General features: G+C 40.2%; 1 protein-coding gene across 2 annotated transcripts; it reads right to left on the bottom strand.

Annotated features, from left to right (window-relative positions):
• Window positions 1-159: 159 nt before the first annotated feature.
• Window positions 160-15,191, bottom strand: UEVLD (UEV and lactate/malate dehyrogenase domains). 2 transcript variants are annotated; one of them, XM_086748672.1, is made up of 12 exons: window positions 15,134-15,191; window positions 12,874-12,958; window positions 12,162-12,224; window positions 11,278-11,441; window positions 10,130-10,265; window positions 8,769-8,893; window positions 8,176-8,281; window positions 4,480-4,650; window positions 3,377-3,550; window positions 2,718-2,802; window positions 1,992-2,115; window positions 160-871 (listed from the first exon to the last, which is right to left on the bottom strand). In XM_086748672.1, exons 1-12 carry the CDS (start codon window positions 15,173-15,175, stop codon window positions 707-709), a joined length of 1,440 nt encoding a protein of 479 aa, XP_086604798.1. In that variant the 5' UTR covers window positions 15,176-15,191; the 3' UTR covers window positions 160-706. The 2 variants fall into 2 exon arrangements, with proteins under 2 accessions (XP_086604798.1, XP_086604799.1); XM_086748673.1 differs by lacking the exon at window positions 15,134-15,191 and adding an exon at window positions 14,648-14,891.
• Between the last annotated feature and the right edge of the window lie 6,768 nt (window positions 15,192-21,959).

Consider the following 21,959-nt stretch of genomic DNA (forward strand, 5'->3'; position numbering starts at 1 on the left):
AGAACTGCAGATGCTTTAGTGCTTTGAATGTTCTTACAAAATAAGAGTAAACAAGTCATGACCAGGAAGTCTCAGACATCAGTAAACATCCAACAGAAATTCATGCTTCAGGTTTGCTAACATCATGCATGCTAACGTCATACTTTTAGCCTTTTTTTCCCCTTAGTAACAAGCAGGAGTCCATTGACATCAGAGCATATGTGACAGGGATGAAAGATGGAGGTGCCAAACTGCATCCCCCAGCGCCCTGCAGAGCTGGAGTGTGACCGTATTCTAGGCAAGCCCCTGCTGCAGCACTTAAAAACCAGGAGGAAGAGTCTAGTTGGCTCTACATACTGGAGCGTCTGCAGAGCAGGGTAAGCTGCTTTCCTAGACTGTGTCCAAGACAGGGTGCAAAGAGCTAAGAATAACCCAAGAATCAGGCTATAATTAGTTACAAAAACACAGGCAGAAGTCACCTGAACTTAGGTAAAAGGTACTCGCACATTACCCTCCTCATTTCGGCTACCAAAAGTGCACTTTTCAAATAAAAATTACTGTGCAGCGCAGTATTAAATAATTTAAACCAAAACTGAGAAAGCATTTCTTGAAAGTAAAGTAAAAAAGCTTCTTGTTTTGTATAGAAACCCGTATATACCAAGCAACCCTTTCTGCCTAGCAAATCTCCGAGTTTGCGAGCAGACGCTGTGGCTTCCCTTGTGCTGGCTTACAGTTTCAGCTGCTGCTGAAGGTCATTAATTGATCCTGCACTGCTTTGCAGTTTCTTTTGCGCTAGAGGATCTTCTTCTAACTTGACCATTTCAATCACTCCATTGGTTCCAAGAAGACATGGCAGACTTAAGAATACTTCACTGTTTATATTGCAACATCCCTGAAAAAAACACACAAAGACAACTGTCACAAAGTTACTTATTTCTGCTCTGTCTGAAGTATGGAGCTATACTAAATAAGTTGATTATTTTAATTAAGCAAGGATATTCTATCAGATGGCATGTTTTGTATAGGTCAAATTCCATTTATTTTAGATCCTGTGCCATGGGTTACTGTATAGAAACTGTAAAATATTACTGTACAGATTAAAAAAAAAAAAATCTTGAACCATGCCAGACTTGGAGGGGTTTCCCAATATAGATATACCAGGCCTCTATAATGCAGGCAAAGCTTATACTACAGAACACCATTTAACCAGTTTCTTAGGTACAACAAGCAGGGACACTTGATAGTACAGTACCATTAGTTCTTTCAGGCTGAACAAAAGAAATTTTAAAATGTAGCCAAAGAGAGCTATCCAGGAAATATTTTTCAGGTTTCGATCCCATATTCAATCTGTGAGAGACTTTATTAAACTTATATCCCTACAATTCAAGCTTACACTGTAGATTTTTTTTATTTTTAGGATCCGCATGGGAAAATTTACATTCTGTAGCTAATCTGCAGAGACCTGTCACTCCTCTATATCTAAACAAAGTTCAGTCTCCAATTTTAAGTTAAATATAGCTTCATAATCTTCTCCTCAGTGTAAAGTATTAAGGAGCAAAAAAGCCGCTGTTTCAAACCTAGCCAAATAACATACTGGCAGAAAATGCATTTTATACTTTCATAAAGGATACTGAACCCTTTCGTCCTCTGGAAAATATCTACATTCAATACTAAGCACTTGGAAACTGCAACACACACATTTCTCTTCATTTGCCAAATCCAGCTATTCCAGGGGAGCTGGCAAGCAACCTTGAACATATTTTCCCTCTGAACTCTTGTATTTTTGGGAGAATAATCCACTTTTAATATTGGTTTCAGAGTAATGCAACAATTTATTTTTTCTCATTTTTGGACTAGAATTGAAAGATGTTCTTGGAATAAAGTAATGGCAGTAGTGCTACTTCAGAATAGTTACTTTAAGTGAGATGTCTGTGCTGCTAAAATTAATGGTCATATCCAATATAAATAATATCATTACAGTGCCAACCAAAATATATTAATAACACATTTACCTTTGCGAGAGTGGATACAGAATGAATCTTTCTTTTATCTTTCAGTATGCTGTCAGTCAAATCAGCAACTGAGAGCCCAACAGACCAAGATCTCTGACCTTTTCCCTTTAGAACTTCCATAGCTCTATATAAACCAGGAAAATGAGAAAGCCATGATGTTTAGATTTTAATTACTCGTATTTTAGTTTATATGTAAAACCCAAAAGGCAGATTATGTGTACTGTATCAGGTATATGATTGTTTGTTTTGGAAAACAATAGAAGGGAATTAAGAATTGCATTAAATAATAGTAACAATTCGCTTTTCTGTCAAAAGGTGTAACTGGTTTGTGGCTAATTAAATCTGGTAAACTGATCCAAATGTGTACTTTGCTGTGAAGTAAACTACTTCCACACAAGCTCTGAGAAAAGTGTACCAGAAGGCTTGTCTACTATTTTTTTTTTAAATACAATCAAACTGGCAACTCTTAATATTCTAGTGAATATTCTACAAAGCCTGTCTGGTCCTTAGATCATCATAGGCACAAAACTATTGGGAACTTCAGAAAAACAGTGGGCATATACACATGTATGAAAGTGAATGACAGACCTGTAATTTCCCAGACACTCAATGCGTGAACATTTTAGAGCAAACTTCCTCCTCTTCATAAAGAGCTGAAGGAAAAAACTCTGCAAACATCAAGTGCTTAAACATGAAGAAAAAAAATTAAGATTATAATGGCATTACCTGTTAGCCACCTTTTCCCTTGAGTTACAAGCAGCCATTGCTTCTGTTTGATTCACAACTAAATTACAACTGGTCCATGATGGTACTAAATAGAAACAACAAACATTTAAATTCACATCTAAACAGTGACTAAAATAGGTACCAGATAAGGTGGGGAGAAGGAAAAAAAAAAATAAATTAAAATTCAAGCTTTCCAAACTTCCCTTCTCCCACAACAACCCAAATGTAGTCGATGACCTTCTTAGGTTCCCTGGACTGCTGAAATAAACTCTGTAGTAGCACCTGGCCAGAGACACTTGCTTAAAAATGAAGTCATATATAATAATTCTCATGTTAGCAGTAACCTACCATATATTACACCACATTTCCTTCCTCTTTCTGTACAATAACCTATATTGTCATATCAAATAAAAGCATTTGAGGTTGTATTTCCTATTTTTTTTTAACCGTGAACAACTGTTAAATACTTTTGCTAACACTCAGGGTCTACAGTCTCAAGCACAAACCAAAATTCTATTATTTAGAACAATTATTATGAAAATCTACCACCCTGCCTATGACTACCTTCATTATTTTTCTCAATTATTCTTTCCTTACCAAATTACTTAAGCCCTGCCAGGACATTATATACTCACAGTCATAATAAAATATCATTTTACCTTTGTCTTCCCCTTGTTCACCAATAATCCAAGCACCTTTTGCCAGCACCTGTGCTTTCAGATGGTTTGTCAGTATATACTGAAATCTCTCAGTATCTAGGTTGGCACCTACTCCAATAACTCTGCTTTTGGGAAACGCACTCAGCTTCCATGACACGTATGTCATTACTTCAACTATATATGAAAGAAAAATATGCTGACAATGAAGGACCACTCAAAATTCAACAACACTGCAAACTACAAATTACAATTACAAAAAACTCAGAACAAAGTCATTTATTTTAGACAAGATATAAGCACGTAAGAACATATCAGTAGTTTACTTCAATCTAAACCACCCAGTCAGGTATGGAGATGAAGAAAATTCACAGTCCAAGTAAAATTTAAGAGAAGTGAAACTTCAGAATGAGTCACCTTGCTTCCCTCTACCAAAAATCTCAGATGCTTCTAAATTTAATTCAGCCAGTGTTTAATTTCTTTTCATTTTGGCAAGCATTCTTTTCTCCATCTGCACAGCTCTAAATGGTAAGAAGGGTAAGAAGCACTTGAGAAACAGAAAAGGGCTGTCTTCAGTGTGTTTACAGGACAGAGAGACTCACATGTACTTCTTTCCATTTTAAGTGGTGTTTTAGCTTTGTCTTAGTTCAAGGTATCACTGACCCAACAGATTTAAACTTCCCAATAAACATAGCTGCAATATTTACTGTCAACACTATATTATGTATATTAGTAGTTTGGGAGTCTGATCATATGGCACATAACACACATGCACAGGAGAAACATCAACATAAAACTCACAACTGACAAGACAACAGGCAATGGATGCTAATCTTGTAGATACAGTCAGATGGAAACTACGTACAGAAACACATAGAAATACATACCTTTTATACAAAACAAAGTACACTATTTTCTTTTATCTTGGTAACAGTAAAGAAAAAACCCTCAAAGATAGTGTCCTGCTAAAAGCTGAAAAGGAAAACATCTTTCAGAGTAGCAAGAAATTTTGACTAAGTGCGTGTATTCAGCAGTAACATAATTTTTAAAACAGGCCAAAAGAAAGCCAGCTGAGGGACAGAACATTAGGCAAAGTACCAACATACCTGGATGAGAGGCAACAAGGAGAACAGCGTTCTGACTGTAGTGTGATATTGCTGGGATAATTTCTCTGAACAAATCCACGTTGCTCTGTATGACATCAAGGTAAGTCTGAGCATTACCCAGAGAATTAACTGTAAGTACCACAACTTTTGAATCAGCTGAAGCAGAAAAATCTGAAAATATAAATAAAATATGTTTTTTAAATTTATGTCATTCTATCAAGTTTTGGATGCAAAACAAAGAGCCATCCCAAAGGCTGAACTGCAGCATCCAGCTCAGCTAGGGATTCTTCCCCTCCTGTCTCCCCCCGTACTGCCCAGTGTGGAATTCAGGGCACTTCCACAGCACCTGTAAAACACAGCTCTCACACAGAACTCCTTTTTTCATTTCATAGTTGGCAAACAAGGAAGGCAGACTGCATTTTGTCCAAGGTTACAAAATAGAAATCAGAAAATATCTAGATGGGGCTGTCAGATAAGCTTTTCCAAGTTTTCTTGTCAAGAAAGAAAACAAAATACATCCATGAAAAGGCTCTTTCATTTTTATTCTGATTTTTAAAGAAGGGGAAAGACTTTTACTCCTTTATCTGAAGCGTCTGTAATTTTTTATCTTATAGCTCAATCTAGGACACGTAGACAACCATAAAAAGTGTTCCAAAAGTCTATTTATTAACTCAAGTGAAAGACATGTATTTATTAGCCCAAGAAAACACACAACTACATTTTCTGCAGAAATTTGTTATGTCAAAGCTGCCTTGAGTCAGTAACTCTGAATATCTGAGAACCATACAGGTGATCAGCTTGGACACAGAAAGAAGGTAATTTGACTGTCACACCACTTCTGGAACCAAAGCAGAGGTATAACGCACCGACAAAGTGGAAGCATGCTAAGGAGGATATAATTAATACCAGCTTGCCCTAAACCCAGATACAAGCATACTAAGCATACATACAAACAGGAGACAGTGCATAAGCATTCTGTAATATTGTAACACTACAAACAGCATTGACCAGCAACAACCACACAATCTTTCTGTACCACAGCTAAATGTAAATATGTAACAAGTAACCACAAAGGCACAAACAGAGATTTGTGGCGCAGTTGCACAACAACAGTTCAGGAAAAAAAAAAAGTGCTAGCAGTAAAACCCGCAAGATAAGATCAAAGGATGCAGAGCAGGCAGTGTCAGGTACAAAATAAGCAGATAAGATGCCTGGTGGAACCAGACCAAGTCCCTGTCCCAAAATAATATACATTACATCAGAAGCACAAGAAAGCCCCCCATTTCATCTTGCAGAGGGCACAAGGAATGTAAAACCACCACAGACAAACAAGGAAGAGTGGGGAAGTTGCTCAATTCAGTTCCAGCTTTCCCTATGGAAGAGCTTTCGAGCCACATCACCTCAACCTCTGCAACTAAGACCATCAAAGACTGCAGCCATCACTGCAATTATGAGACATGGCATCAACTCTGTTGAATTGTACACTCACAGCTAATTGAGGACAAAATTGTTAAGAACTAATTGTTTGAATATGCAGTGACAATGATTAAGAAATAACTATTGGCCACGTGCATGTTTAATGAACATCAATCTAGGAAAGCAGTACTTTGAAACTTGCCTTTATCTATCAGCCCTTTTAATACTGCTCTAACAGCGATCTCTAATTCCCTAACACAGAACCATAGATAGTTTGGGTTGGAAGGGACCTTCAAAGGCCATCTACTCCAACCCCTCTGCAAGGAGCAGGGACATCTCCAACCAGATCAGGTTGCTCAGAGCCTCATCCAACCTGGCCTTGAAGGTTTCCAGGGATGGGGCATCAGCCACCTCTCTGGACAACCTGTTCCAGTGTTCCACCACCCTCATTATAATTTTTTTTTTCCTTCTATCAAGTTTGAATCTGCCTCCTTCTATTTTAAAACCATTACCCCTTGTGCTATCACAACAGGCCCTGCTAAAAAGTTTCTCCCCGTCTTTTTTATGATCCCCCTTTAGGTACTGGAAGGCAGCAATAAGGTGTCCCCAGAGCCTTCTCTTCTCCAGGCTGAACAGCCCCAACTCTCTCAGCCTGTCCTCACAGGAGACGTGCTCCAGCCCTCTGATCATCTTTACGGCCCTCTTCTGGACTTGCTCCAACAAGTCTATGTTGTTCTTATGTTGGTGGCTCCAGAGCTGGATGCAGTACTTCAGGTGGGGTCTCATGAGAGCGGACTAGAGGGGCAGAATCACCTCCCTCAACCTGCTGGCCACACTTCTTTTGATGCAGCCCAGGATGTGCTTGGCTTTCTGGGCTGCAAGTGCACATTGCCGGCTCATGTTGAGCTTCTCATCTACCCTGGTAACCCCAAGTCCTTCTCCTCAGGGCTGCACTTGATTCATTCTCCACCCAGCCTGTATTTGTGCCTGGGATTGCTCCAACCCATGTGCAGGACCTTGCACTTGGCCTGGTTGAACTTCACGAGGTTTGCACAGGCCCACCTCTTAAGCCTGCCAAGGTCCCTCTGGATGGCATTCCTTCCCTCCAGCGTGTCGACTGCACCACACAGCTTGGTGTCGTCAGCAAACTTGCTGAGGATGCACTCAATCCCACTGTCCATGTCACCGACAAAGATGTTAAACAGCACCAGTCCCAATACCAACCCCTAAGGAACGCCACTTATCACTGATCTCCACTTGGACATCAAGCCATCGACCACAGCTCCTTTGAATGCGGCCATCCAGCCAATTCCTTATCCACCGGGTGGTCCATCCATCAAATCCATGTCTCTCCAGATTAGAGAGAAGGATGTCATGCAGGACAGTGTCAAATGCCTTGCACAAGTCCAGGCAGATGACAGCAGTTGATCATCCCTCGTCCATCAATGCTTTAATCCCGTTGTAGAAGGCCACCAAATTGGTCAGGCATGATCTGCCCTTAGTGAAGCTGTGCTGGCTGTCACCAATCACCTCCTTATTTTCCATGTACCTTAGCATGGTTTCCAGGAGAATCTGCTCCATGACCTTGCCGGGCACAGAGGTGAGACTGACCGGCCTGTAGTTCCCCAGGCCTTCTTTGTTTCCTTTTTTAAAATGAGGGTTATGTTTTTCTTTTACAGTTGGCAGGAACCTCAGCAGACTGACACAACTTCTCAAATATGATGGTCAGCCAGTGGCTTGGCAACTTCATCTGCCAGTTCCTTCAGGACCCATGGATGCATCTCATGAGATCCCATGGACTTGTGCACCTTCAGGTTCCCTAGATGTTCCCAAACATGTTCTTCTGCTACAGTGGGCAGTTCTTCATTTTCCCAGTCCCTGCTTTTGCATTCTGTGACTTGGGAATACATTTTTTCCCCCTTCTTTCCCTCCCTCCACCTATGACACTGAAGGACTAGCTTGACTTCTCTCTATTTCTGCTCAAGTCCAACTTCAGTATTAGCCTCTTACCCTGGAAGTACAGGCTTACATACGTCTACTTCTACAAACAGAATGAAAAAAGCCTGAAATAAAAACAAAACAGGCTTTGCTGAACCTTCCCTTCCCAGTTTTGCCCAGAAAAGATGAAGAAAAGCAACAAGCTATGAAAACATAACAACACCTTTTTAAAAATCCGACCTGTATGCCAGAGCCTCTGTATCTCCCCAGGTGTCTCAGTAAAACGAGCACAAGCACACACAGTACCGTACTCACGCCCATTCCAGCAACAACATCCAGTACCTTTGCTGATCTCCACATTTGGCAAAGCAAAGATCTCCAAGTCCATGGTCCCTCCTTTTGCTGCACCTTCAGAAAGATCCAAAAGAACCACTTTGTCTGTAGAACCCTGTATGAATAAAAACAATGCAGATCAACAATAAAACAAACCAAAACTTTTTCTTGTGGGAGTGCTGAATAAAACACAGTATTCCTCCAATTCCAGTGTTTGTTGTTCTGTGTGTAAAACAAACAAAATTACTGACGAAAACTACTGTCAAATCACAAGAATAATAATTTAGCTTAGTGACTTTAGTTGGAAAAATGACTCATTATAGGAGATCCCAATTGTAACAGGCCACGGCTCAGGCAAGAATCCTTTAACTAAGGATTTTCAAAATAAATAATTCAATATTTAACCCTTTAAAAAGCTGACTGAGAAAACAAGGCAGAAAATAACACTTCTGTGTGTCCGTAAATTAACTGAACAGGTAAGTGACATAAGCAGTGACATGGTTACTAAAACTGCTGAGTTATTTCTACATGTCAGACACTAAGAACTAGGTTTGAAGCCTCTCTGTTAATCAGGTCTGTTGCTATTTATAATAATTACGTACCTTTGCTGCAACTGCTAGCACACATGCAATGCCAAGATCTCCAGCTCCAACAACAGTAATTTTGTTAAAACATCCTTCATTTTTGCCTCCACCAATTTTACTCTTTGATTTCACATCAGCCTCTCCTGCAATTAAAAGAAAACCACAATCATAAGTGCTGGTCCACACTGTATCAATACAAGTATTGCTGCTTCATAAAGGATCATGGCTGTGCCTGAGTTAAACCAAAGTACATAAACTTCTTCAAAACAGCAGTCAAGCCTGACCACAGAAAATTCATCACAGCTTGCAAGGTGTAAACCACATATATTCCTCTCTGGATAGGAATGTTTTTTTCACTAAGTAGAAATTATGAGCATAGCAATATCAAGAAGCTAGACTAAGACCATACAAACAATACTCCCTTTGATTAAAATACAGTGATCTGAGGTTGTTTAGCCAATGCTACTGGTAACACAATGATTTTCATTCTGACTATAATGAGAGATCTGTAACAGAAACATTGATTGACTAGAAACGTGTATTGTGTGCACACACGTGTGCTCACAAGCATGTATGTGTATGCAATTACCAGAAGAAACAGCAGGAAAGACTTAAAGGGAAAGGTTTGCACTAGTTGCCACAGATCACAATCACTCATTTCACTAAAAGAAGGAAAAATAAAAGATTGACCTGAAGAAAATGTGTCAGGATGAAGAACAACAGGACTGGAGCGATAAAATACCCAGATAAGGAAAACATGAGAACCGTGACATTCTGGAATTTTGCCCAAGGCAATGGGTGAGATAAAGTAATGAGGCAAAAATGTTAAATAGCATCCTCTCCCGAAGGGTGTAAAAGACAAGTCCAAAATCAGCTTGCCACCACTGAACAAGAAGAAACCAAGAGACACAATGTGGGCTCAACAGCCAGCACTCCTTGTCCTCAGTGTTGCACACCGGTGAGCGTGGCCAGGGCTTGAGACTGTGGATGTGAGTGTGAGTGAATGAGATCTGAGAGAATGAATGACTGTGATTGGGTAAAATCAACTTTTTGTAATAAAATCCCATTTCCCTTCCACAAGGTCTCATGTTGAGTTTTGCAGCAGTAATTTCCAACAAATGAGTAGTACCAGGTCTACAAGTAGGCTTAAATGCAAACATCCAAAATGAGCTCTTACTCAATAAAGATAATCTGATCTCTCTATTCAAAAAGAAGCACTTTCGATTATACAGAGAAAACACCAAGCACTGTGGACATGCAAGCATCAAAAATTCAGATATTAAAATTATATAGGCATCTTCATGATATCAAGTAATAACAATAAAGAAAATCTATTTCGTATAAGAACACTACAAACAAATATATTAAAACATTCACACCTTCAGTAATCTTTGCAATGTAGGATAGAAGTTCCGATTGCCTGTCTGCATCAGAAGATGACAGTGAATACAAAGGCAGCTCTTCCTCAAATTTTGCAATCATTTCCTTGATTAATCCAATGACAGTTGATTTAGGCTGAAATACAGCAATAAAGAAGACAGAACAGTTGACTAGCTATTTCATATAGCAGTATCAGCTGTAACTGCAGTAGAACATAAAGAACCACACCTGTACAAAATTTAATCAAATTATAAATATTGACACCTTAACATTTAAGGAAAGAAAAGCATCATTTTTTGAGAAGATACCTTCCAAAGAGCAGCATGGATTAAAAGGAACTTAACAAAAAGGAATTATAAAATTGAAATTTTCATTGCAACTAGTTTTTGAAGGCATCCATGAACATATGGAAGCCTTGGATGTAGCCACATCCGATATCATAAACAGGACAAATCATAGCTAAAAGAAAGATAGTTCAGTCTTCTCAGATGAGTTTAGCCGTTCAGAGTTTTGGCAATTCAGTCCTCCTTTGAGCAAAACACACAGCGAAGCCAGTAGAAGTTCCCATGGGGATTTCTATATATAACGTAAAATATATCACATCCATTTCAGAAAACTAGCATTCATTAAATCATCTTTACTGGCCTGGCAGTCATATTTAAGTAAGTGATTTAATAGAGTGCATTAAATCATTTAGCAACAGCATTCACTTTTGAATCCGTATGCTAATGTTTCAGAGTTCTGCTGAAAGAGACATACCCAAAGAGTACAAACTTCCCCAGGACTTCCTTGAGGAATACTCAATTGGTCTAGTATTAGTCACTGTTCACAGCAACAAACTAAAAAGTATCACAAGACTTGCACTGCTTTGTAACAAAGTCAGTTCCTTTTTTCTTCAGCTTAAAATAATTTTCCTTACAATAACTTATAACTTCCTTTACAATTGCTTCAGACTGTCTGAAAGCTGTAATTTCAAAAGACATAACATCCTGCTTCTCTTTGCATGATCACTACGTATTTAAGATCAACAAAAAAACCACAGAAAACAAAAAGCCCTGAACCCTATCCACTCCTCTCCGTTGATCTCCATATGATACCATGGATTATTCCCACATACTTCCCTCCCGTCAGCCACTCCACCTCTTACATGGCTCCAATTCTGCAGGTAGGGCAAATAAATCCTGCCGTTCGCATCCACGTGCTTTCCCACTGAAATGCCCATGTTCGCAGTCGGCTTCAAGAAGCAAATGGGGGGAGCAAAGGGGTGAGAATCCAGAATCCACAGATGAATAGGTATGTTGTAGGAATTACCTGTTCAACACAAAATAAAAGCCACTGCTAGCTTCTGCATTGGGAGGAGGCACTGAAAGCCAGGCTTACGTGCATGTGATTCACACTTCATAAAAAGAAAGGAAAAAAAGCCTAACAGATCACTTTCTAGATTCACACTGGAAAGTATTTATGTTAATTAGGCTAGTTAATAAAAACAGACTTGTCTGCATCAACTGCATTTCCTAATATAAAGCTTTGTTGTTGTTTTGTTTCCCAGGCTATTCTATCAGCCAACATATCCTCTTTTACAGGCAAAGAAATCTCTTACAGCTACCCACTTCATACTTATTTTAGGACTCAACAACTGATGCAAACAGGCATCTATCAAGAGCTTTACCTCAGACTTCAAAGGCTTTAAGTTAAAAATAAAAAATTACCTACCAGTTATTTTTAGACACTGCCTGTACAAGCATAAGGCTTGTAGAGTTCAGGCAACCTCCATTAGAACCAAAGAGTTTGCCTACACAGTCACAAACTACCTGATTTTTTTTAATAATTAATTGACTTATCTAATTAATACCACCTTATTTCAGCATCTGTGTGTGCATGAAGGCACTTGTTTCTGCAGTAGAAGTGGCTTCTGACAATTAATGCAAAATCCTTTATAGCCACCTTTAAGGAAACTGCACAGTATATTTTTAAGAGGCACTTACAATTAGATTCCTAACTGGTAAGGAAATTATATTTGATTTATCTTACCATATTTCACTGGAACAGTACCACTAAAATTCAGGAGGTCCTTCTGGGATCCATCCTTGAAGGCTGAAATTAAAAATGTGATTTTAAAAAGTAATAATAAAAAAATCCTTTTTGTTCTGGCACAGCAGTCCCATCCACAACTACCAATATACAACGCTAATTTTTTTTTCAGAAATCAAATACACTGCTCCTAACAGAACTAAGGCTAAAATGTTACTAAGGTCCCCCCTCCCACTTCTAGAGAAGTCCATAATGGAATCTTAATGAAAATTGCATTGGTACAATAAGCACATCATTAGCCTGAAATCCCTTGTCCTAGATAATTCTGGTGTTGCAGTAACTTTCAGCCAGGCTGGGAGATTCTGGAAGTTACACTTGATAAGCTAAAGACGTCAAAATGTTTTCAATGCAGTCATGGGATATGGGAAAATTCTGTTACATATAAAGAATTTAAAATAACATCAATCTTCTATAATTACTGAAAAATAAAATGAAATTTAGTGAATGAGTCACTTAGGTTTTTATATGTACGCATTCTTGGAAGAGCTTTAAAAAATAGTCACACACGGCACGAGAAATTTCACTGCAAGTCAAAATAAGGACAGGAACACAACTGAAAGACATTCACACAATTTAGATTCTATTATACACAGCTTGAATCTATGACAAGTAAGAATCACCATTAGTTCAAAGTAACTGTGTCACTTCTTACTGTATGTGTTCATGGAGAACGTGAAGTTTGGGTAGGTCTTGGTAACATTCTTTAGTTCTTCTATGGTCAGGTCTCTGAACTTATACTGGGAAGGGGAGAGAAAAAAAAAAATCAGAAAAAAAAATGTTTCATTTCAAAGGCTTCTTCCTTCATTTCCAGAGATAGGGAAAAGGAACCAAGAGAAAGCAGAAACACAAGAAGGGGAAGGTAATAATTACTTGTAGTATTAAAATAGTTCTGGTGTGAAATAGAGTATAAAAAAAAATTGATAAAAAAAAAAAGCTTTAAAAGTATCTCAGGTCTGTTGCTTCATTAGAACTCAAATTCTGAACATCAATCCTTATATACCATTCCTTCCCCCCTACAGCTGTGTGACCAGAGGCTTAATAAAAATCAGTCTCCTCTGCACACAATAATTAAAAACAATATAAAAATATAAATCTCTTAGAAAAAAAAAAAGTTTTCTTATTACTGACACAGTTACTGCTAAAAACTCAGATCTACCTGCACACTTTTTAGAAGAGTTTCACAAGATGTTGATTTCCACAAACATATTACATGTGTAAGTAATCAGTCTTTGGGAAATTTTTTCTATGTTTAAGCTGTCCTTGAGAGCTGAGAAAATTAAAACAAAATAAGGCATTTCTTTTTCTTACCTGCAAAAACCCTGCCCATAGATTAAGAGAAGTACTGATACTTGAAACATGATCTGAAAGTAATTATCAGCAAGAATGAATCACTGCTACTTCATTTAGACTGTTCCCAGACAGTCCAATACCTGAACTTTCAAGAGATTTGCATCCTCTCACACCTTAAAGTTATGAAGAATATTTTCCACTTCCTAGATTACAGCATCTGCGTGTCATTTTAGGCAGCCTGGAGTTGTCTGGGAACCCTTGCCCAAGAAAAGACAACTGTGGCCTGACAAGGGCTTAAAGAGCTGCTCACTGCACTGGAATACTTGTCACGAAGCAGAAGAGAAGGCTCCAGGGAGACCTGACAGCAGCCTTTCAGTAGCTAAAAGGGGCTTATAAGAAAGATGGGAAGAAACTTTTTAGAAGGACAAGGGGCAATGGTTTTAAAACAGAGGGAAGTAGATTCAGACTGGACATAAGGAAAAAATTTTTTACACTGAGGGTGGTAAAACACTGGAACTGGTTGCCCAAAGAGGTGGTTGATGTCCCATCACTGGAAGCATTCAAGGCCAGGTTGGACGGGGCTCTGAGCAACCTGATCTGGTTGGAGATGTCCCTGCTCCTTGCAGGGGGGTTGGACTAGATGGCCTTTAAAGGTCCCTTCCAACTCAAACTATTCTATGATTCAGCAAGGCACTCAGCAGAACCAGCAGCAATACCACACCTACATGGATGTACAAGAAGAAGCAATACTGCACCTACTTTGTACAAGAAAACACAAAACTTATATAAACACCTTTTAGTCAGCTTCTCCACATCCAGCCTAACAGTCTATCTCTAACAGGATACTGCAAAGTCAAGCAGTTAAAAAAAACCAATAATAATCAAAGGTGCTCAAATTAGGAATATCTATGCAACTTAAATTCAACATATTTTCAGAAGTGTTGATATATCTTGTCGTGAAATCAAAGCCATCTTTCCCCAGCTGGCCCCCTTTTAATTGTAAAGCAAAATGAGGCACTCCTATTAAGTATTTTGTTCTTTTCTAAAGATCAGAAGGTCTTCATGAGGCGAGTCACAGACTTTTCTCATTTTGCATCTAAAATTATTCGGCGCACCCAAAATTTAAATACACATACCTCCGTTTCTCACGTCTTAAAGCGTCTTTAACTCAGAGGGATGCTACAAAAACTAAATCAGTGTTTCTAAAGCGTGGAGACAGTAACGCAGGGGCTGTCACAACACTTCCCCACGGGAGCTGGCAGCTCTTCACGCCGGCCATCACACACGCCTCACTGTGTCCCCAGCCACAGGAACAAAATCACGCGTGGCGCAACTTTTAAGCTCCGCTGCAGTAAGGCAAGGTAAATCCCGCACCTCGAAGGGGACAGAAGCCTTTTACAAGCGATTCTCACGAAACGAAGGAGGGCAGCGGGGCCGGCCCGGGGGGGGCCGAGCTGCACAGCTCCCCCCTTCCCCTGGCACCGCCTCACTTTCTGACTCGCGGGAACTTCTGCCGGCCGGGGGCCGCCAGACACCGCATCTCTCGCTCAGCTCCCCTCCACCCCGCCCCCCCCCCCAAAAGCCGGTGTTTTCCACAGCCCTCCCCACCCGGCGGCCCGCACCTTGCCCAGCCGCTTCCTCAGCGCCTCCTCTGACAGCTCCATGGCGGCGGCGGGGCGCGGCCCGCCCGCCTCCCAGGAGCCTTTGCGCGGCCTCCTCCAGGGAACAGTATAAAAGTTTTTTAAAAGTCCTTTTAAAATTTTCCTTCTAACAGACCTGCGAGCGGGAGGTCAAATAAATGCTTCGGTATGTTGCAGTGAAGGTGAATGCGAAGAGTGGGGTGGGTGCTGGGGTGCCATTTTCACCCATCGTAATGTACTCCCACCCCCCCGCCAGGCCGCAGCCTCTGAAAAAGGCTGAAATCTGGGGGGAAGAAAACCCCTCACAGCTACTGGAGCCCGCTCAGAAGCGTTCTTCAAGACGACAGGCAAGGGAATGCCACATGTGGCACTCCTAGCCAGAGGACAGAGGTCTTGCAGGCTCCCCCCGTGCTGCTCCTGGGGTGGGGCACCCACCTGGTGAGTGCATGCGCTGGAAAAATGGCAGAGCCCGTGTGGGAGACGAGCAAATGCTCCTCCAGCAGATCGCTTCTAATGCATGACAGCACCAGACTGTTCTCAGATACTGTCCTCCTTTCTATTTCTTCTCTCACTAAGCAAACGTGAATTTTGAATGTAATGGGGCAGTGTGTAGTAACAGGGAATTAAGCTCAGGTATAAGACCACACATAGATATCATAGGGATTCGGGGATTTCTTGCCTCTGTATTGACAGTATCACAACTGATTTGCAACTTTATGGAGTTACAAGTCTGTAAATAAAAGTTTGGAATGAACTTATTTCCCTGCATTAATCTACCTCTTCTTTTCAAGCCTCCCTACCACACAGTAAAGATACCAGAAAACTGCCTTTTGGAAAGTGGGCTGTGCATGTCTGATGGCCAATTCAGCAGAAAACACTGAGGGTTCAGCTAGGTAAGTGGAGCCAAATGCCTGTCCTATCCCCATAACCTACCAGAAAACTGCCAGATCGTGACAGAACAGACCAAACATTACAGTAGCACATTTCTACAAGGAGTAAAATATCAAGAAAGCTCACAATTTTTTTCTCCTTTGCCGATGTGAGGCCTGGGGCAGACAGTAACTAAGAGCACAGGTTGTTTTTGCACATCCATGGCAGAAAATGGTTTAAAACAACCTTTATCAAATTTTTCCACCATACGTATTGTTTACAGATGCCATTCTAGTTTTGTGCTGAAATTGTCTGTGACATAGTGAATGACCTTACAATTTCAGTGCTCAGTTTGGCGAATACCACAGCCTCAAAGTAAAGTCACAAAACTGGACCACTCAAGATCAGTCCGTCAAGAATTGTCATTGCAGATTCCAGCATGCACTACACATCATTTGCCCAGCAAGCTCAGTACCTCTTCAATAATGAAGTTCTGCAAGCAATTGTACAATGGTCATTACATTTGGATGTTGTTTGCTTTGTGAATAATACGGAAGAAGTAGTACTATGAGGCAAGTTCAAAATAAATCCGCATTCCTCCAAAGGCGTTAGCACAAAGTCATAATACCACTAGCAGAACTCCTAAAAGAACACTTTCAGATTTTAAGCTGTTTCTGCACAGCCCACTAGCAAGACAGAACCTGAGATTTGCTTTTTTCAAGCAGCAGCAGAGGCCCTCTGCCAGAGTAAGTTGCTGCAGTTGAGCAGACTTATGACTTAAACACACTGATAATCTGCTTTCCGGCCTTTTGAGCTTTCTCAATGAGTAAGCATCTGATTATTTTAAAATATTGCTTATTAGGACATGCTGTTCTCCATATCAGAGTCTGACATAAAATGTACAGCAGATACTTTAGTTTCCAGCTGTCCACCTTCAATGCAACAAAGTTTCAGGAAGGAGATACTAACACACAATTCAGCTTAAAGAAATGAGACTGACCTTATCTCTTTCTGTGATAGGATGCTAGGACCAGAACATATTGGTCTTTCTTGCACTTGAGAATCACAGCTAGATGGATTCACAACAATGTCTTGTATCCAGGGTTGTGGAAACTTGTCCAGAAGCAGAAACCATAGCTTGGCATTTGGGAGGACAGTGTCCCATAGCTGCAGCAGCAGTAGGAGTGGTGGAAATAGCCAGGCTGGCACTCAGCCCCTAGCAGAGGACAGCTGGGGCTTTGTGAACCCCAGGGTGAGGGGGAAGGGGTTATGGGACCTCTTGAATGTGTGAGATAGAGTACAGTGCCAAATGTGCCACAGAGTGGTTCTCCGTGAATAGGAGGTATGATGAGGACCACCTTTCCTCCTTCCTGGTGGTCTCACTTCGCTTGGTCCCACCCTTCCTGAAAGCCCATATTTTTGCAGAAGCTGCTGACCTCCAGGAGAGTGTTTGCAGGGCAGTATGTGTGAAACAGCAGTAGCAACCCAGCACATCACCTCCAAGCCCCCAGCCCTACTCTGCACTGTAAATGCGAGGCCAGCAGTGTCCTAGGCACTGCGTCCCTAACCCTCCTGCCCAGAGAAGCCCCTGCCCTGAGGAGGGAAGAGAGGAGGTTTGTCTCAGGGACTGTCACCAGTATAACCTTGCACATAGCATTCTCTAGGGTGGTGGGTGCTGTGGTAGAGACCCTCTGTAAACAGGGGGAAGTATTCTAGGCAACCTAGGTTTTGTGGTAGGAGGGAGAGAAGATTAAACCTTTACTGAGACAGAGAGCTCTGGTCTGGGACACATGCAATGGCAGCTGCCTTCACCCCAGCCTCATACAGACTCTGTGGCTACATGTTTTTTTGAAGGGTGGAAACATAATGAACCCTTTGATGAGCCATAACGGAATGATCTGCATTAACATTTATCAAAATGCTTCTAAGAGACAATTTGAAAATAATTGTTTCACAAAGGTTCTAGCACTGACTAATATTTGAGAACTCAGCATTCCTTTTAAATTTTTTATCTCAATCATTTAAATTTTTTATTTCTCTCTATTTCACAGTAAAAACAACTAGGAAAGCCTGATAGATATTTATGGTTATTAGTTAGTTAAACATTTGGAAAGACTTCTAAAAATCTATATGTGCATACATAACCAAAATAACCATAGAAATCAGAAGAGTAACAGCATACCCTTGGTAGTGACACACCACTATCCTCTCAAGATTGAGTGTGGTAATACTGTTTCTGTACAAGGGTTAGATGGCACCCTTTACCCAAACTACTGATCCAAATTTCTTAGTACTCACTGTTCAAACCCTCCTTTAAATTCAGAGCTGTGCCTGTGCCCTCTGACTCAAGATCTGCTCTAAACGTCATTTGCAATTAATAACTCTGTATCGAATTAATAGATCTTAATGCCAACTAATCTCTAGGCAATTAAATATCTTGCTAGCAAGCTAACCTTCTGCCCACACAGAACACAGCCTTGCTACCCCAGGTACCATCCTGTACCAGCCCTCTACTAGTTCCTCTCCCCCATCACCTGATCTCTACCTTTCATTACTATCGTTCCCTTCTGTATTAGAGTTCCTGCCCAGCACCTCCCAAGCAGTAAGCAAGAAGGAAACCAGCACTACGACCGTAGTTTCTGAAGATATTTGCTGCCAGTTATATGCTTCATCTGTGTCTGTTTACACGCTCACTTTAATCAGCCAAAGCAGTAGGGGGCAGGCAGAAGCACTCAGGGTAGTGCTGAAGTTGAACACAGCCAGACGGAGAGATACTGATAGCTCCACGAGCAACGAGGGTGTTCTGTCAAATGCAGTCTTGAAGATAAACACACTTTGCCTTACACCATCCGTGGGTGGGCAAGATAGAAACAAGGTGTCCTTTACTGGACATACTACATTTTAATCTGCTACAAAAAGGTTCATTCTTTTATTCTATTTAATTGTCTGTTGGCCAGGGTTTTGACTAACAGCTCTGATTTGGTGTCAGTTCTACATTTACGTGATTTCCAGAGGTAAAAATATGACACCTAGCTTTCAGGATCAAGTAACGTTATCAAACACAGTCTCTGCTCTAAGAAAGCTTTCAAAAGCATATCAACTTTCAACACAAATTTCCAGGTAAAGCCAGTGTGACTGGTAACACTGTGCTCTTCCAAATGAAGCCATAGCACTTTGCATATTTTCTTACCAAACAAGCCACAGAAAATTCCCCAAACTGGCATTTATCGAGTTTATACATCCAACTCTTATTTTGTTAGAACTCCTTTCTCCATAAAAGCACACCCTATATATTAAAAAACACAGCATTTTGCCAGCAGTTTGAGTCCTTTTACTGAGATACTTTGAGACTTGTTAGAAAAGTGAAGATGGTTAATTATACAGAAAATGCGCTGCGGTTTCCTCAGATGCTAAGGGAGAACGCAAAATAAAATGACAGTCTCGCGGAAAACAGAGCTAGTTCTACAGGATGTGGCTTTTGAACTTTACTCAGCTCCATGTAAGAGGAAAACAGTGTCATCTTAAACTTTCATATTCTAAATACTAGTCTCATTCTTCTGCTTACCATTGGGCATCCTGTATCTCTAGCTATGCTAGCATAGAACCAGGCCAATGGAAACAGTTCTCAATAATGTGAAACTACAATTCAGGAAGTGTTTCAAAGAATTTTCTCCAGTAGAGGAAATCATGCAATACTGTGAGTTGTCCAAATTAAGAGTAATGTAATGGAAATCATGAGTTGAACTTACAAATATTAAATGCTATGGGCAAAATGTGCACTTCTGAAATATGCTCAAGTGATTGTCCCAGATACTGACGTTTGAGGAATAAATGAAGGCCGACTGCAACACAAATGGCAGGAGCGTTTCCTTACAAAACCCAAACTGGCTTAAAGCTCTAGAAATATCACAAGTAAGAATATTATTTATCTCAGTGTTCACCTTTGTTCTGAACAACTAGTAAGTCACCTGTGTGCGTGAACTACACTAACCATTTTATATGTCATAATTATCACTTTAAAAACACCATCTGACCAAGGCTGGATTTAAACCAGCAGTTTCAAAGTACATCTGACCTCATTGCCATCTGCATACAGCAACAAATAATCTTCCACAAAATAGTTAATTTTTCCTGCAAGTTTCAGCATCTCACACTGTTCATAAACAGGGCTTCCCATAGCCCTGGGCCACATCACACCCTATATGCTGCCATCACCGCCTTCCCTTTGTACACACAGCTAGCAAACAGAAGCCAGGTTACTAAAGGGTTTGCCGATTCACTTGTTTTGGCTGGAGGAAGAGAGTTAATGACAGCACATCACTCTGCACGAACTCTGAAGATTCACCTTACATGACCGGCTGCCTATCTATGTATCATTTAGACTGTGTTTGACATACTGTAGAGGTCTCTAAAGCAGACTTCCCGCACGTTCTATAAAAACGAAGAACCAGATAAAGCAGACTGACCCACATTAGTGCCCCTCCTGTGCAAAAAGCCATGATAAGCAGTTTTTTTAATCGATTGCAGAGCAGAAGGTTAATGAACAGGTGTAGTGCTCTAACATATACACCACCTTCTTGTCTGGACAAATCTCATTACGTTCTGGATGTGTTGAGGGACCACAAAGTATTCAAGGAATGCAAGAGCTGGAAGAAGCTGGCAGGGAGAATAATTGTGACAGGGAGTTGAAGATAGATCCGTAACAAACATCATATATCCTCAGTTGTATCATTCAAACAATCTAGTTACTTTTCAGGAAGAAGTCCAGAAAAAAAAAGGTTAAATACACAGAGAAGTATACGTAAAGCACTCAAAAACATCCTTTCACACTCAGCGTGTGTGTAAGTACGCTCTCAGTTATTCTGAGTGCACTATAAAACCCAGAACACTACATTCAAATGTTTTTTTAAGTCAGAATCAAGCCCATTCCATTAACAAGAAAAAAAAAAATAAAAAAATCAAAGGTCTTGATTCTCTGTACATTCTCAATTGCCATCAACTTTCACACACACAGTATGATAGGAGATGGCATCAGATTCTTTGGCCTTTCCTCAACTGAGAATTGTTGAGAAACTGGGCAAAAGTTGCATCCAGCATGCGAAAAAAAAAAAAAAAAAAAAAAATTAAGAAAACCCAGCCAGTGCAGGGAAAAGGATAGAGGTAAAAAAGAAAAAAAAAAATCAAGACTCCCATAAACAACTGAACAGAGAAAATCCCCAAAGCAAATTAAGCGCCTGATGGTTTGGGAAAACAAAACCATTTATCCGTTGTGGACAGAGAAATCAGGATTAAATCAGTGACATGTTTCATTACTTCAGGAACCTCTTCTGTCATTAACTTCATCCCAGAAAGTATGCTAAGCATGATATGTCAAAGGCTTTTTGGATCCCTAGGCTCAGGGAAAAATAAATAAATATTTCCCTATGCATTTTAAGTGGTAAGAAAAGGCAATCTGGGATGACTGAACTGCAGTTCTGTCCTGTGGAACTAAAGTGTTATTTCAAGTAAATTACAACTGAAAACAGCCCTCAAATGAGGGAAACCTGTAATTTTTTTTTCTCTCCAAACCTGAGTAAATTTTATTGCTTCCAGAGAAGTACAGCTTTGCTGGCTGAATTAAGATAGTAACTCAATGTAGAATCACCCTCTGCCTGAACAGAATATATTTGCTTTGAAATAATGACTGATAATGACTGGTTACAGCTATTAAGATACATTAAAAATCTCAAGGGAATTCCATACAAAGTAATTTCAAACAAGGTCAGATTTCATGCCTTCAAAACAAGGTACTTGTAGAACACTGGTTAAATGTTAATTTGCAATATGATTTAGAAATTTTTTTTTTTTTTTTAGCGCAGGAGTGTGCAAGTACTGCTGTTTCGAAGGAAAAGCAGACAGGCTCACTTTGACGTGCATTCATTTATCTATTTGGAAGTGG

Source organism: Chlamydotis macqueenii, chromosome 5 (genome assembly GCF_036417535.1).
Source record: "Chlamydotis macqueenii isolate bChlMac1 chromosome 5, bChlMac1.mat, whole genome shotgun sequence".
Taxonomy (NCBI): domain Eukaryota; kingdom Metazoa; phylum Chordata; class Aves; order Otidiformes; family Otididae; genus Chlamydotis; species Chlamydotis macqueenii.